The 17,010-nt window shown below is 45.0% G+C and overlaps 1 protein-coding gene across 1 annotated transcript in view; it reads right to left on the minus strand.

The window, feature by feature from the left end:
* Positions 1–1,082: 1,082 nt before the first annotated feature.
* LOC101393436 (phospholipid-transporting ATPase FetA-like) overlaps positions 1,083–17,010 on the minus strand; it is a 126,813-nt gene continuing 110,885 nt past the window's right edge. The window contains exons 17-28 of the mRNA XM_087419539.1: positions 16,541–16,656; positions 12,941–13,105; positions 10,770–10,881; positions 9,369–9,474; positions 8,837–8,984; positions 8,098–8,281; positions 6,419–6,642; positions 5,020–5,103; positions 3,402–3,647; positions 3,088–3,226; positions 2,172–2,302; positions 1,083–2,076 (exon numbers count right to left, since the gene is read on the minus strand). Coding sequence (XP_087275665.1) covers positions 1,888–2,076; positions 2,172–2,302; positions 3,088–3,226; positions 3,402–3,647; positions 5,020–5,103; positions 6,419–6,642; positions 8,098–8,281; positions 8,837–8,984; positions 9,369–9,474; positions 10,770–10,881; positions 12,941–13,105; positions 16,541–16,656 — 1,844 coding nt within the window. The 3' untranslated portion in view covers positions 1,083–1,887. The remainder of the gene's footprint in view (positions 2,077–2,171; positions 2,303–3,087; positions 3,227–3,401; positions 3,648–5,019; positions 5,104–6,418; positions 6,643–8,097; positions 8,282–8,836; positions 8,985–9,368; positions 9,475–10,769; positions 10,882–12,940; positions 13,106–16,540; positions 16,657–17,010) is intronic.

The following is a 17,010-nucleotide window of genomic DNA, read 5'->3' on the forward strand; positions in this document are numbered from 1 at the left end:
CCTGATAATAAAATGTCCAAATTTTAACTTGCTCCAGAAGGCATTGGAAGCCCTTAAAGGATGCAAAGCAGGGGCTTGACACAATCAAGTTTGCCTTTCAGAAAGATTACTCTGGAACTGGTATTGGTGATGCTTTAAATAGGGGAAACCAGGAAGATGAATTGGGAGATTTTATGCAGTAATCCAGGTGAGAGATGATCAAAGTCTGTACAGGGCAATGGTAGTAATAATGGAGGGAACTGAAGAAAAGACATAATAAAGATGCAGATTACATCACTACTTGATGACTTATTAGACATCAGACTAGAGGAAGAGTCATTCCCATCATTCTGCCTTGGGTGACCAGGATGATGGTGGTGGCATCGTGGGGTGAAATTCTGAGGAAAAATGATTAATACAGGTTGGTGGGTTAAGTATGAGTTTCCTGAGATTCAACTAAGTGGAAGCTCTAGGAGTCAGTTTAATAAATGGATCTGGATCTCAGAAGAGAGGTCTAGGATAGAGAGAGAGTAGAGAATCTTCTTTTTTTTTTTTTTTAAAGATTTTATTTATTCATGTTTTTCCCCCCAAAGCCCCAGTAGATAGTTGTATGTCGTAGGTTCACATCCTTCTAGTTGCTGTACGTGGGACTCGGCCTCGCGTTGGACGGAGAAGTGGTGCCTTGGGGCGTGCCCGGGATCCGAACCCGGGCCGCCAGCATCAGAGCGCACGCACTTAACCGCTAAGCCACGGAGCCGGCCCGAGAATCTTCTTTCTTTCGGTAAATAAAGTCATGAGTTTGGATGAAGTCACTCAGGAAAAGCGTACAGAGAAAGATGAGCAGAGAACCTAGTACTGAGCTTCGGGAACCAATATTTAAGGTGTGCAAAGAGGACAGAGCTATATGGTTAAAAGATGTGGTCACACTGAAGCCAAGACAGAGTTTAGCAGCAGGAGGCAGAAAAGTAGAATGGAGCTGAAAAAGGAGTGGGGGAAGAATATTGGTTTAATTTGAAGGGGGAGGGTGGGGGGGGACTATGGGCCAACAATATTGCTTGGACTATGTTATTGTCACTGGGGCCCCAAGAGACCATACAAATCTCTCCACTTCAAAATAAGAAATTTATTACTCTACAAACTTCTTAGAAACAATTTCCCAAGTACATACAATTTCTTCTTAAAATAATTTTATGGAATGAAGAAAAATGTTCAGCAATCATGGCTTATGTCCCTTCAAGGAAAGATTTTTAAAAATCCCCTGCAGTCTCCCCTTCTGAGTTCTGTATCAGTTCTTGGGTCAAAGAGAGGAGAAGGCAAAATCTTGTGCTGTCCAATCAAGGCAGGAACCACTTCCTCTTTTTTCTTTTGGTCTAGAAACTCTCCTTCATCTTTTTATGACCAACTTTTCACAGCTGCCTCCTCCTTTTGTTACCCAGGGCCAGCGAAAGAATCACCCTGAGCCCCCAAGATAAACCTGAGAAGGGTGCCTGGGTGGGGATATGTTTGTGTGGGGCCCTGAAAAGGTTTATGGTTGCTCTGGGTATGGGAAATGGGGCCCAAAATATGACGCTTAGGTCTTATCTTCTTTTCTCTTCGCCATACTGCCCCTCTTTACCGATTACTTGCACATTTGCTTGTCTGGATTAAAACTTGGAAGGGTTGGTGGAAGGGAGGCCTCACATCACTTTTTCTTGAAATGCTGCAACTCTGACAGATATACGGGGGCTCTTTCTTCCTCTGTCCTTGCCTTTCCTGGGCACATCCTTCTAGGGACTGAAGAGGCTGTGCCCTTGGAGTGAGAGTGGAGAAGCAAGTTTAGGCTGGTTTCCCAGGGACTCTAATCCCTCTGTACTAAGTCGCGGGAATACCAGGAAGGGACTGACTCCTTTGAGATTTCCCTAAAGGCCTCTACTTTTTAAAAAGAAGGCTGTTTTTCTTGGGCTTGCCCTTCATGGTCTTTCCGGAAGTGATGAGGGCCCCAAAACCCTGTTTATGGGAGAACGCATAGGCAGAACGTCGGGAGCTCGCATGTTTCACTTTGGTCCGGATGGGGGGTGGCAGCGGATGTCGTATACAGTGACGAATTCTGTCAATAACCTATAGCCAGAGCACAGGGGACAGGGTTTTTATCCACAGAGGCAAAGGCAGAGAGGGCATGAATTATAACTGGGTAGATTTCCTCTGCCACTCACCTTGTCCACGCTGACAGGCCAGAATAGTGGTTTGAGAAATTGGTACCCAATCACAGGCAACATACAGAGGACCACGCTGAGAACAAGGCTCAGCCATAGTTGTGGCAGGTTCAGAGTGTTCCTGGCCACACCTGAAAACAATGAGCCAGGAGTGGAAAGGCTGAACCAGAGCCTAGAGAAAGGGGGCTGTCAGCCAGAACTCAGATACCTCTCCAGTCCAAAAAAGGAAGTTATTTGATTTGGAGACAGTTTAGTCTCCTGAGAAATTATATAAATGCAAAAGAATTGCAGTGAGGTCCTTTGTACAGCCAAAGTCACTGTGAATTCACATGCCTTTGTCTCCCTCTAAAGGCAGGAGAGGTGGGGTAGGTTATAGGAATCGTAGAGCATTGGCCTGGACACAAAAATGGGGTAGAGGGCTTTGGAGGGGAAAAATGAGTGGCTTGACAAGAGACGGGAGCCAGCTACATCTACATGTCTACTCTCTCCGTATTTTGTCCTCATCAGAGTGCAGATGAGAGATAGGGAAATTAATAAGGGAGACAATAAGGCAGTATGCCACGGTGGAAAGGATATTGGACTGGGAACCGGGAGACCTAGATTTGTGTCATTTAATTTTTAAAAACCTCTAGTCTCTAAAATGTTGCTAATAATTCTTGCCCTGCCTACCTCATAGGATGCTTGTAAAGATCAAATTAGATAAGAAATTTGAAAATATCTTTGGAACTCTAATAAGGTAAAATATTTTCCCTAGCTAGATTTTGAGTCCTTTTAGGGCAGAGATCATGTCTTATTCACATCTATATCCACAGAGCCTAGCACATAGTAATAGCTGCTCAGTAAATATTTATTAAATTCTTGGTTCACACTCTCCACCCCTGCCCCACACCCCGACACACATTGGGCAGAGACTTACCTAGGAACTGGAAGACGTTGGGGTACATTAGGCACAAGCCATCACTGTACAGGAAGACTAAGATGCAAAAGTAGAAACCTAGGCTACCCCAGGTGAAGAAGTGGCTTATCATCGTCCAGTAGGTTGTCTCCAGGGCAATCTGAAAAGCACCCTCTTATGTGCAATACTCTATAACCTGGGACCTGTCAGCCACCTCCCTTCTCCAATTCTGTAATGGAAGATGCTCCCTTCCTACCTCCCCTCCCTCTATACCTCCCTCTTTTCCAGACAGACTCCCCACCTAATCCCCTTACCGCTATGACCACTGGCCACACCTGCATTGTGACCACCCAGAGCAGGGAGGTCTGCACTATCAGGGAGAAGGACTGGTAGTCGGAGATTTCCTTCCCATCACTGCGCACTGAGTTATAAATGGTCCCCATCGGGACAAAGAACAGCACAAAGGAACTGTAGATCCCGTGCACTAAACACTTCACAAATTCCTTCTTGTTGAAATAGAGGTTGTGCTGGCCTGGCTCATACAGCTCTGGGAAATGTAGGCTCCATGTTTCATTCACATCCTGGAAGCACAAGAGGGTAAGGAGGAAGGCTCAGAGTCTCTCCATAGAAGGTCCCATCTCCATCAGAGTAGAGGCTTCTCCTCTCACCGAGTATGCTGCCAGGCTGCCTAGGAGCTTCCTCGTGGATTACTTGAGAAGTGGACCCAGAGAACAGAGTAGTGACCATAGACCCTTCCTGAAGTCCCACTCTCTAGGCAAGGATCTAGGTAGTGGAGGAAAGCTAGAAGGTCAAGATGGTGGGAAGGACCTTGAGGCAGTTAGGATTAGGGAGTTAAGAAAGGGGGCAATTAGGATTGGGGTAGCAGGAAGGGGGGACTGGAGCTTGGGATGGGGGAGGCAGTTGGGACATAGGTCCTCAGTTTTAAGTGTTCCTTTAGTTGAATATTCTTTGTGTCAAAAGCCAGTGGGAAGAGAGGGGAACGCCAGTGGGGAACAGTTAGTCCCTTGGAGGTATCCATGTTCTGTGATGCTCCTCCCATTGTCATAGGTACTGGTGAACTCAGGTGAGAGGATTCTCTATGTGGATGACATTGGATCATCTTCATCTCCTAAGTCTGAAACTTTGGATAACAAAGTGTGGGAGTTATTTTGAGAGGTTGTGGATCCTTAGAATTAGACCACTGAAGCTGGATAAGACTGCTGAGTGATACAACTCATCCCTCTTGCTGCTCTAGGCTGGCAGCTACTTCATGGAGAATTTTCCCTCCTACCCTGAGAGAGACCAGGAACCGTGATCCCATGATGTCCTCTTTCAGCAACTTTATCCCTCTTTGGAGGCTCCTTTTCTATTCCATGTGCCCAGGACAGGAAGTTGGGGTAGAAGAGGAGGGAGAGGTAGGGCACCAGGACCCTCAATGCCCAGGGAATTTCTGACAGGGACAGATGGTATCCCCTACAGGCAGATAGGCTGACTCCCTATGACTCTAGGTGTCATACCCATTCTCCCATGCTTGGCCTTCAGGACTCTCACCCAGGCCTCCCTGCTTTGGCTTATCTCTCATTATCTCTGTATCTCTTTCTTGAAGCCCCTTGCTTTACTTAGTCCTGCCCCAATGACTTTATTTCTTTTCACTACTTTTGTACACACTCAATTTACTGTACACTACAATTTCCATGTTTTTCTCTACAACGATAAAATTGACAGAGGAACACTTGGATTTCTAAAACTGATAATTGTTCTCTGCGGAGGAAGGTTCTTTACTTTATCCCTTGATACCTCTCCAGGTGATGAGCTCCCTTCCTTGCTCTACAAATTATTCTATATACACTTAACTTTGTAGAGCTCAGCTCTTACTGTCCTCCTCACTCTTGGGAATACTCCTCAAGGGCCCAGGGCTTCAGCCCTGCCTCAGAGGCTCACTGCTGGTCTTACCTGGTCAAACAGACTCAAGCCTAGGATAGGGAGGGAGGTGTAGACCAGGTTGTAGAAAGCGATAAACCAGGTATCATAAACTGTCTGGAAGAAAACCAAGGAGATTTCTTAATTTCTCTCTTCTCCAAAGTCCCAGCTCCACCTCCCAGGTCCAAGAGAGCTCCCTCTAGCGCCTACCTACCCACCAACACACTAACCTACAGCAGGATTTGGATTTTAGAAATCTGACTGAGAAGGCTGACCTCAGTCTCTCCTTGGTCCTACTCTATTTAGAACCCCTTGTCCCAGGCTGGGGCAAGGCTACATCAAGCTTGTTTGTGGTCAACTCTCCAAGGCTGATTTGGACCAACCCTACCATGAACTCTACTGCCCCTCCTTGCATAGAAAGAATCCAGAGTGGCTGCCAGGGAGTGCTAGCCGTACCCCTGCACTCCCAAGCATGTAAGCCTCTGGACTCTTTATCTGCTTTATGGCATTCAGTAGGTTCTACAGCACTGGACACTTTCTAACATTGACAAGCAGAATAGACCAAAAGAGAGCAGGGTGCTCCATTTCCTTACTAGTGAGGGCTCCTTTCCTTACTAGCCACAAGAGGTCAGCAGCAACACACACCTCCCACAAACCGGACTGGCTTCGCTACATGCTGGGGGTGTATCTACAAGTCTACTGTCTGCTGACTGGTCTGTTTCCCCTGGAGTCCAATAAAAAGTGGCAACAAAAGTGGTAGAGATCTCCCAAGATAATCGTTCCTGAGGTTGTTTCTCTTGGGAATCCTTGAGAGACTTCTGAAAAACTTCTCATAGACTCCTCTTAGAACATCAAAATCTAGGTGTCACCTCTCCCTACTACTGTGGGGGAGATTACATATTCAAATGTGGAATTAATCCATCAAAACAACAATAGTGTGTGTTTGGTGGTGTGTGTGTTGGGTTAGGGAAGGAGTAGTAAAGGAAAGCTGTGTTTCTAAGTACAGTTACAGGGGAATGCCATAAGCAGCCTGTCGGGCAAGACCCAGAGGCCCTTGAGGCTTAGCCTGTTCCATAAGGATTACATTGAATGCTAAGAAACATTCCCAGCTCCAGGAATTTCCCCCTATTACATATGTTTGGACACTCTAGGTCTCTGTGTCAGGGAAAAGGTGAAAATACCTTATGGGAGTGTTCTGAAGGTAGGAGTCAAGGCCAAGTCAGAGCCAGGCCAGAAAAGTCAGGGTTTGAAAATCTAAGGTTAAGTGTAGGGTTAGGAGATGGGATCAACATGGGTGAGGAGCTTTATGGATGGATGGCAGCATGTCATACATTGGTCTCCAGAGGAGAAAAAGGATCTGAGCTAGCTGAAGTGGGGGGTGACTAGAGAAGACCCAGTTGACCAGAGTGGGAAATGCCATGTGACCTCCTACCTGTGCAGAGAACCCGCTGAAGAAGGCATACCAAAAGTGCACCAGGGTGAAGGCAAAGTTTTTGTAAAAGAAGTAGCCGAGAAACTTGCACATGCGATTATAGGACCAGCGGCCATGGACCAAAAGTAGACGCCGAAGATAGTGGAACTGTGAGAAGGCATAGTCGCTGTTGAGCATGGCCTGCATTCCCTCCTGGCCACTGATGCCGACCCCAATGTGGGCAGCTGCAAAGAAACCCCAGAAGCTTCTCAGCCACAGAGCTTGTTTGCTGGGCTCCCAGCCTGGGAAGTGTAAAAGGAAGGCTGAGATCATGTTGTGCAATCCCCTTATTTTACATTTGGAAAACACTATTAGGCCCAGTTCAAAATGACACTCACTTAGTGGAACCTTTTCTCCTTAGTAGACTGCCCCACCCCTACAAGTCAGAAAGCAGCTCCTTCTTCTGCACTTAGTTTTGAATGCTGCCGCTCAAGAGTGCCCGGCATGGCTAGCACTAGAACGCTGTCCTGGATGGTCTTTGCACCTACTATAGCCACCTGGGCTCTTTCTTGCTGTCCAGATGCTGAGGTAAAAATTTATTGTTGTCTCCTGAAGCCACTTAAATCAAAGATGCAGGATAGATGTCGATCTAACACAATATTTAATTACCTAAGTTTATCTAAGAAGCTAAGATCCAACCGTTGGGAGGAATAAGTGATATACATACTTTGTTAGTGAGAAACAAGTTCTTCAGGAGGCCTAAGGTGACTTTTTCTAGATAAAGCAAGGATTATACTTGATGGAAGATAAGACTGAAGTTCCTAAAAGTTTTAATTAGTCTGTTGTAGTATAGGCCAAATTCATTGATCTCCTGGGTTATACCTATTATACTGCTTAATGGAATAATCAAAAACTCCAAGGCCCTAAAAACCTGAGAGGTTCTAGAAACTGGGGGAGAGAGCAAGAACACTTCCTAGTATGGAAGCCAAGGGAGGAATATCTAGTAGTGTTTCCTGTATGGGGAGAGAGGTTGGCCTAGAGGACCTCTAGATGTTGTCCATATCTCACAAGAGGCTGGAGGCGAACAACATTCAGCTGAAATTAAAACAGGTTTCAGCCATTTATTTCTATTGGTCCAAAGCATCAGTAAGTCTGCTATGCTCCTTCAGCCAGGGGAGGCAGGGCAAGCTTTTGGGAACACTGCCTCAGGGAGGAAAAGGTCCCTGCGTTGGGCCTCACACCTACTTCCCTGGTTGGGAAGCCCTGTCTTCTGCCTAACATTGCTCAGGCCTACAGCCTTCAATAAAGGAACAGACTATGACTCCTGCCCAGGGGTCCTTTCTGTGGGCTTTGATGCCATCTCAGAAAGATGGTGTGGTAGTTGTACAGCCTGCTGTTCTGTGAATGTATGCATGTGTTCTTATGGGAGCCATGTGTATCTGTGTGTATATGAATACTAAATGCATGAATCTGAATGTGTGTGCATGCCTGTGAATGTGGGCTGATGAATGCATGTGCACATAAGTGGGAATGCAGGTGTAGAGGAGCATGAATGAAGTTATAAAACAGTATAAATGTACAGACATATGATATGCAGGGGTGTGAGCCAGCAACACAGTGCCACCCAGATCAGTTTTTCCATGGAAGAAGGAAAGGGCAAGCCCAGGGCTGGGGGCTGCTGCCCCCCACCCCTCACGTGCCTTTGATCATGCTGACGTCATTGGCCCCATCCCCGATGGCCAGTGTCACCACCTTCTTGTACCTCTTCACCAGTTCTACCACCTGGGCCTTCTGAAGGGGTGTCATCCGGCAGCAGATCACCCCCTTGCACATGCACGCTGTTCGCAGCAGTTCCAACTCCAGGTTCCCTTCTAGAGCATAGGCCTGCAGCACCACGACACACTCACATTTCAGGTTGCCCAAAAAGGCTCTCAGGACAAGACCTTCCTAGGCTCCTCCTCCCCTCTCCATACTGTCCTGTACCACACAGGTTGGGCATAGCTGCTCTCAAGCTGCTCCACCCCCAAGGAAGGCCAAGCCCCCAAGTCAGTTCTAGGCATCCTCACATCTGATCCAGCCTCCAGTGGGAAGCTGGTCAGGGTCTCTCACTGGGTCAAATCAGCAAACTGGGCTATAAGACCAAGTGACTTTTTGAAGGACCCGGTCCTGCTTGCTTCTCCCCTTCCTCTAAGTGACAAGCCACATCGGTAGTAAAGAATCTGGATAAGGAAGGAATATGCCCTTGGATTCTCTTTCCTCATTATTCCTGCCTAGAGAAAGCTAAGCAAGGTGTCTGTCAAGCAAGGGCACCTGAAGGGAGGGGGAATAGGGTGATTCATGGAATAGGAAAAGGGTCTTGAAATTCCCCTGAAGTGGGTTGGACCTAAGAAAAAAGTTCCTTGGAAGAAGAGAACAGAGTTGTAGCTCTTTGTTGCCCACCAAACTGTAGCCATTGATGACCAAGCCATAGTTGCCATTGGGCACCTCCTCAGGTATTTTGAAGGGCATTTTGGGCTTCGTGGTGAGGTAAGTGTTTATTGGGTCTGACTCCAGTAGAGACTCGGGTTTCATCTTGGCCCTTGCTGACCTGAAAGCCAAGAGTAGTGGTTAGTGTCTGACCTGAAGCCGCAGAGCTTAGGGAGAAAAATGTGTCCCAGAGTGAAAGTGGGCGAAGTGAATACAGAGCCTCTGCAAAGCACAGCCAGGACCCCAGACTCGACTGCCTCCTGAGACCTGCCACTGCTGTAGGTCCCTGACCATCCCCACACCACACGTCTCCACCCTCCACACTCTAACTCCTGGAACCCTAATGCTTCTTCACAAAACTGTCTCAAATATTTTAGATTTTTTTGTTTTCCCCTCCTACATTTCTTCTCTGTTCCTTCTGGTAGTGTGGGAGCCATACTGGGTGAAGAGATGGGTGGGAAATCTTGGGTCTAGAGATGGGCTGTGGCAGCTCTCCCATCTGTACCTGAGTTCTTGCCGAATAGTCTCGTCATCCTTGCCTTCCACAATAAACATCTCATCCATTTCATCTTCAAAGATATTACAGGCATAAGCAATGTTCACAGCAGTCTCTGCAGGGAAGGGGGAACACAGGTCGCATTTTGGCTGGGACAAGTCTTCACAGTGTACACAGTGTACAGTGTCCACAGGTACCAACAGTGGGCTGCAGAGCCCATTTGTCTACATTTGCCATGGATGCAGGCAAAGTGTCATGAGTCAGTGGAGACCAGATTCAAACATTCACAGGAGACTGGCTACCTGGTACAGACTTGCAGGTTATTCATCAATAACTAGGGTCATTCTGGCTTAGCCTTCCATACAAAGCCTTCTCCTGTTTCTTAAAGCAGTTCCAGTCTGTACCCACTTCTCCAGGCAATCAGTATGCATTTCCTTGAACAATACTGTGCCTGTTTCTATGCTAGATTTTAATGGGGGACTGAGATATGTTTAGGCTGTAGTCTTTCCTTTACATCAAGAAATCTGAAATTTGGAATAAATTCATACTAGGGAAAAAATTTTTCAAAAATTGAGTTCTGAACCCTGGCTGCAAGTGGTATCAAAATTCAGAGGAGAGATTGCAATTGTCCTAGAAACTTTCTTGGAGGAAGGCCTTGAAGGATAAATCAGACTTATTTAGGGGAAGAAAAAAACATTTCAAATGGGAAAACCCATTTGAACCCAACCCAAACAGAGGCCCTAGAGTAGGAACAGGTTTGTTTGGGACATTCTGAAGATAATGGTCACATTAAGATGGAGATAAGGACGTGTAGGTAGCAAGAGATTATCAAGGTCTTGACGGCCAGACTGTGGAGTTCAACTTTACCATGTGGAGTCGCTGTAGGTACCTGAGCAGAGGAATAACATCATAAAAGTAGTATATTTTAGGAAGATTAAACTGATGGTTGTATGTGGGCTATACTGAAATTAATGAGGACAAGAGATAGAGAGATCAGTTCAGAAGTTTTTGCAGAAGTATAGCCAACAGGGCACAAAGGCTGAACTAGAGTGGTGGCATAGTCAAGAGGATTTTCAGAAGAATTGGTGGGACACAGTGGGAGAATGAATCTTTGGGACAACAGAGAGGGTATAGTCAAAGACAACTCTCGAGTTTTTAGCTTGTGAGTTCTTGGATGACAGAGGTCATGTCTGATTGATTCATCTCTGTGTCCTCAATGAATACAGCATCTGGCATAAAGCATATGCTTAGTAAACTGTATGCAAGACCAGGAGTCCTGTAAGGACTTGACTGGGATACAAGGTATCTGTCAAATAAATGGCTAAGAAAAAAAGAAAATGAAAAAGAAAAAGAAGAAATAGCTAAGGTGGACAGGGAAGAGGATCAGTCAAGTGAGGAGCTCCCCTTTACCTTGCTTATCTCCAGTTAAAACCCACATTTTAATTTTGGCTTTGTTCAGGGTGATGATTGTCTCAGGTACTCCATCCTGCAGCTTGTCTTCTATGGCTGTGGCCCCTAACAGCTTCGAACAGAGACATCAGTGAGTGAGGAAAAGGGAGAGAGTCACAGCATTTAGTGCTACCAACAATTCAGCTGGCACCTCAGCATCCTCTTTAGTAAGCTGGCTCTGTCCTGGCATGAGGACCCCAGTGGTATAAAACTCAGCACACTCTGCCTCTCAACAGATGCAGCTTTTCAACCATATACTGAAATCAAATTTAGAAACACAGAATATTAGGGACCAAAGAGGGAAAAGACTTGCTCAAGTCATATAGGAAGCTGTGTGCCACTTCCAAAACGTCTTTCTCAACGTGCTTTCATGTCTCCCTTGCTTCATAGCACACTTTCTGGCTTTGGTCTCCAGAACCAGAGGGTCCCAGACAAGGGATCCCCATATCCCACTCCAGTTTTTCTTTCAATCCTACAAGTGCTTGGCTGAACTTCATTTGTTTGTACCAGCTGGGGCCCTCTAAGGTTTTTAAGCCCTTCTCCCACACTAGATTAAAAGCATCTTGGTCCAACACCATGCCTTCTCTCTCTGACATCCCAACAGTGCTGACCACAGGGATGGGCACCAGGACTGAGTCTGAGGAACCGACAGATGGACAAACTACTGACTGATTTCTGCTAGGCCTCCAGAAGGACAGACTAGAAATACTAACCACAGAACTGACAATGGAAGGAGATTTGTGACTTCTGGGATCTCTAAATTTTCCCATTCAGTATCAGTAATTTCTCTTTTTATAGCAGAGCCAGTCTGTATCAGTCTGGTCAAAAACTTTAGGGTCATCCTTAACTTCTCTTTCTCTGATATCCTATAATCTAATCCATCAGCAAATTCTGTCGGCTCTACCTTTAAAAAATGTACAGAATTTGACCCTTCCTCACCACTTCCACTACTTCTGTCTGTCTGGTCCATGCCATCATAGTCTCTCACCTGTACTACTGCAGCTGTCTGTGCTTACTCCCTTACAGTATCATCTCAACATGGCAGCCGGAGAGATCATTTAGAAGCTGTCCTATCACTCCTCTGGTTTTCCATATCTCACTACAAGTCCTTGTCCTGGCCCATCAGGACCCTCCACTACTTCTCTGCCTCGTGTCCTTTTATTCTCTGCTCCTCACTTACACTGTACCAGCCACGCTAGCTGCCTTGCTGTTCAACTAACAAGTAGGCCTGTTCCTGTTTTGGGGCCTTTCCTCTTGCCATTCCTTCTGTCTGGAAAGCTAATCCCCCAGAGATCTGCTTGGCTTGCCATCTCCTCCAGGTCTCTGCCTAGGAGTCCCCTTAACAGTGAAGACTAAGCCCCTATTTAAAACAGCAGTGATTCTCTGGCCCTCCACAACAGATACACATACGCTGATGCTCTCTAGCTCTCTTCCTGGCTTTATTTTATTTTCTTCCATAGTACTTTTCACCATCTAACATACTACATATGTTACTTTTTGTCTGTTTTATCTACTGCTACGTACTCAGGGCTTAAAACAGTGTCTGAAACTAGAAGGATGTGCAACTATGACATACAACTATCTACTGGGGCTTTGGGGAAAAAAAATGAGGAGGATTGGCAATAGATGTTAGCTCAGAGACGGTCTTCCTCAGCAAAAAGAGGAAGATTAGCATGTATGTTAGCTCAGGGCTGATCTTCCTCACAAAAAAACAAAAAACACAAAACAAAAAACAAGAAAAAAAAAACAGTGCCTGACACATAGGAGGCACTTAAATATGTTGAATGAATGAATGAATATTTTGTCTTGATTATTCCATCAATTAGTTCTGGATTATCTAATCTGTGCATTATTCAGATCCTGATTTCTCCCAGGTTACTTAGCTTCTGTGAGCAGCTTTGGGATAAGAAACACTACCAGAAAGATGAAATTTACAACCAGTGTATTTTTTCATTATTTATGGATTTCAAAGATCCAGAATATCCTGAATCAGCTTGGATTCCAGTATCCAATATCCAGAGAGAGCCTGAAACTATTGGTTTGCTGGCGGCCACTCTCAAAGCCCTTGCTTGGTCTGCTGACTGCCACCCCCGACCCTGCCCCTAGTCTGTCCCTGGCTTCCTCATACTAACCATCAAGTCTTTTTCAATCTCCTCACAGACATCTGATATCTTATTTTCCCGATTCTCCAAAGACAGGCAGGCTTCACTGTGCTTCTTGCTCCAGGCCTGGAAGAATGCATTGTCCAGTTCTCGGTAGGCCACCATGAGGGTGCGAAGACCTTCGATGGCAAAATCCTGGAAGACATGTGTGTGCACTGACTGGGACTGGGCTGGATTAGGGCTGAGTTAAGGGAGTGGCAGACTGACCCCACAGGCCCTGTCTGCCTGCAAAATAGGGTTTAATGGTTAGTATGATGGGGCTTGTACCTAGCTTAACCAGAAAGCAACTGTTGAGCTTTCTCAGCAAAATGTCCTAAGGATGAGGTCAGCGTAGCTGGGGGTAAAGTTTGAGAGTACTTCTTAGAGATAGAAGGTTCTAGCTTATACCCGTAGTTAGGTAATTTGCTATGTGACCCTGGGAAAAATCAAGCCTTCTAGATTTCTTTCTTGTAAAATTGGGATAATAATTCATCTCCTACAGAGAGGATGATGATATCTATAATATGAGAATGAAGGGACTAATAGAGTAAGAAGAAGGACTTGTTATAAAAAATAATCAAAAGTGTTACTATTTTCACAAGCATACATTCATTTTATTTCCTCTCCCCCGCCTTCCTTCATCAAGTATCCAGTGGGCATCTCACATAGCGCATGTACATGTGTATTTGTCTACAGCTGGCTGGCTCAGTGGGTAACCATGGCCCGCAGTGTTAATGAGGCCACTGTGGAAATGCTCTCTGGGTGAGTTAGCATCTTTTTGCTCCTTGGCCACCGACATATCATAACTAACCACAGCTAAGTATCTTGCAGAAGTATACTCCTGGTCATAAGGAGAGCTGGGTGAGAGTGTGGGTGGTTCAGGGCAGAACTCATATCCAACTGAGAGTGGGTTAGAAGCAGATTTTGTATATTGAGAATTGCACACGAATAACAATTCTACATGATCACTGTTATAGCAAGCTTCAAAATAATTCACTGGCATTGTAAGAGCAAAAAGAAACAGAATTTATCATCTTGACATTTTGCTCTTAGTTCCCTGTGGAACTCCTAAGTGTTTGATGTTAGCTGTCAAGTGAAATTAACATAAGGCAATATATGTAGGGAATGCCATCTCTTAAACCTCTGTACTGCTGGCAGGTGAAGCTATGAAAAAGAAGCCTGAGAAGATCTCAGAGACCTCTTAAGAAGGAAGAAATATGACAGAAACTGATTTTGTGTAGGATACTGATAAGGGGACTTGACAAGTTTAACCATATACTGACAAATTCTTAATCCATTCAACAAATAATTGAGCAGCCTGTGTTAACATTATTTCTTATCCCTTGCTTGTGTTTTTTTCTTTTCTCTTGTGGTGGGCAACCTAGGGCCCTGGGGCCAAATCCTGACTGCCATCGCTTTTTGTACGACCTGTTTGCGATCCCTGTCTGAGGGGGCCTGGAGCTTTGCTTCTGCGTGAGTGGGTTTACAGTTATATCATCAGTGGTTAATAGATTACAGTGTAGTCAGGTTCCTATGGGTGTCCGTTAAGGTTAGTAGCAGGAAGCAGGTCAAAAGATGTGAAACAGTTTTATGACCCCGTTTTAAGCCAGTCTGTGGAAATGCTCTCTGATACCCTAATTCATGTGTCCTGGAAGGTTAAAAGATAACAGAAGTTTTTAGCCTAGCCTATAAAAAATACTGTGGCCTCTGGGAACCAGTATAAGATATAAGAGCCATCCTGTGTGGGACACTTTACTGACTTTTTTTACAACTTGAGATATAATATGCATGCCATAAAATTCACCCTGTTAAAGTGTACCATTCAGTGGATTTTTAAAAAAATTTTATTTTATAAACCATCACATAAACCAACCAGCAACTATCACTACTATCTAATTCCAGAACATTTTCATCACCCCTAAAAGAAACCCATACCCACTAGCAGTCATTCCCACTCCCTTTTCCCCTAAGACCCTAGCAACCACTAATCTACTTTCTGTTTCTATAGATTTGCCTATTCTGGACATTTCATATAAATGAAATCATATAATATATGGCCTTTCATGACTGGCTTCTTTCACTTAGCATAATGTTTTCAAGGTTCATCCATGTTGTAGCACGTGCCTGTACTTCATTCCTTTTTAAGGTGGAATAACACTGCATTGTGTGGATATACCACCTTTTATTTATCCATTTATCAGTTAGTTGATGGACATTTGAGTTGTTTCCACTTCTTGGCTATTATGAATAACACTCTATGAACATTTGTGTATAAGTTTTTGTATTCACATGTGTTTTCATTTCTCTTGGGAATAAATCCAGGAGTGGAATTGCTGGGTCATATGATAACTCTATGTTTAACTTTTTCAGGAACTGCCAAACTGTTTTCTAAAATGGCTGCATCATTTTACATTCCCATCAGCAATGTATGAAGGTTGCAATGTCTCTATATCCTTGACAATACTTATTACTGTCTAGTCATCTTTTTGATTTTAGTTATCCTAGTCGTGTGAAGTAATATCTTGTGGTGTTTTTTTTTTTTAATTTTATTTATTTATTTTTTCTCCCAAAGCCCCAGTAGATAGTTGTATGTCATAGCTGCACATCCTTCTAGTTGCTGTATGTGGGACGCGGCCTCAGCATGGCCGGAGAAGCGGTGCGTCGGTGTGCACCCGGGATCGAACCTGGGCCGCCAGCAGCGGAGCGCGCACACTTAACCATTAAGCCACGGGGCCGGCCCATATCTTGTGGTTTTGATTTGCATTTCTTTGATGGCTAATGACACTGAACATCTTTTCATGTGATTATTGGCCATTTGTTCTCTGACATCTGACTATCTGTTAATGTAGGGTCAAAAATGGCCTAATAAAATAGCATTTTCTACAATCTATTTCTTCTTTAAAATATTTTTCTGATCTGCCCCTTCCCCATCCCATCCCCTGTCCTATTCCCCCAATCCTTTATATATCCGGGTTTAGGAGGAGAAACCCCAGAGAGTATGGATCTGGTTTTCCTTTCTAATACCAGAAGACTAGGGCTACTTCCTCTTTCTGATACATCTCAAATCCTAGGGAGTAAAAGTGGGGTAAGGGTAGGTAGGGGGAGATAGCCTTGGGTATTCTAATCCTGTGGATAATAGAGGATGGTATCAAACAATCCCCCAAACAGCCCAGGCCTGGTGCTTTCTGTTCCACACCCTAAAAGCAGTCTGTTCTTATCATGGCTGGTGGGGTGGGGCCTCCTATATCAGCAGGCCCTATTCTGAAGCAAATTCTAGGTCTGACCATGGGACCTCCTGAGCCAGGAATCACAGAGAGAACTATTCTGATTGTGGTAAGTGCTCCCACAGACACATTCCTCATCATGCCCTTGGGATACTGTGCTATCCAACTCCTTGACACAGAAGTCAGCAATGTGGTCAGTGAAAATTCCATAGAATGAGGTAGTTTTTATTCTTCTGTCAATTAAAGAGACACGGACACCACTATATACCCATACAGAAACACACTGACACAGGGACACATATGTAGACACATATCCAGATACACAGGACCACCCACAGCTTTCCTTCCCTACAACCCAAACACTTACATCTAAATGTTCCATGGTCACATCTCCAAGTGATCTACAGGATGGATGAAGCCGCTGACAAAGGATGGTGTCTGCACCCTTGCAGAACAACATTACCCGACCTTCAGGTGTCCTCACTAAGGGTAAGCAAATTAAGCAAAGTAACCACATAGGCCCATTGTTACAAGAACTTGTCTGGGCCACTGAGAGATGGCAGGTAGCTGTTCCCATGACATTTGTTTCTGATACGTTTGGGGGCTAAGCACTCAAAGAGTGCTTAGTGATAAGTGATGTAAGGGCTGGTGAGAATGAGAGAGAACCTTACGGAACCAGTTCTTCCCTGGGTTCAATATCACCTGTGGAAGACTCTGATGCAGAATCACATTTAGCTTCTCAAGTCCAAGTTCCAGACCAAGGCCCACACTTAGTAAGCACCAAGGATGAAGAATGACCTTCCTCTTCAGTCTGAGGCCCAAACTAATTGACAGCAA

Source organism: Ceratotherium simum, chromosome 29 (assembly GCF_057802395.1).
Source record: "Ceratotherium simum simum isolate JZ-2026a chromosome 29, ASM5780239v1, whole genome shotgun sequence".
Taxonomy (NCBI): Eukaryota; Metazoa; Chordata; class Mammalia; order Perissodactyla; family Rhinocerotidae; genus Ceratotherium; species Ceratotherium simum.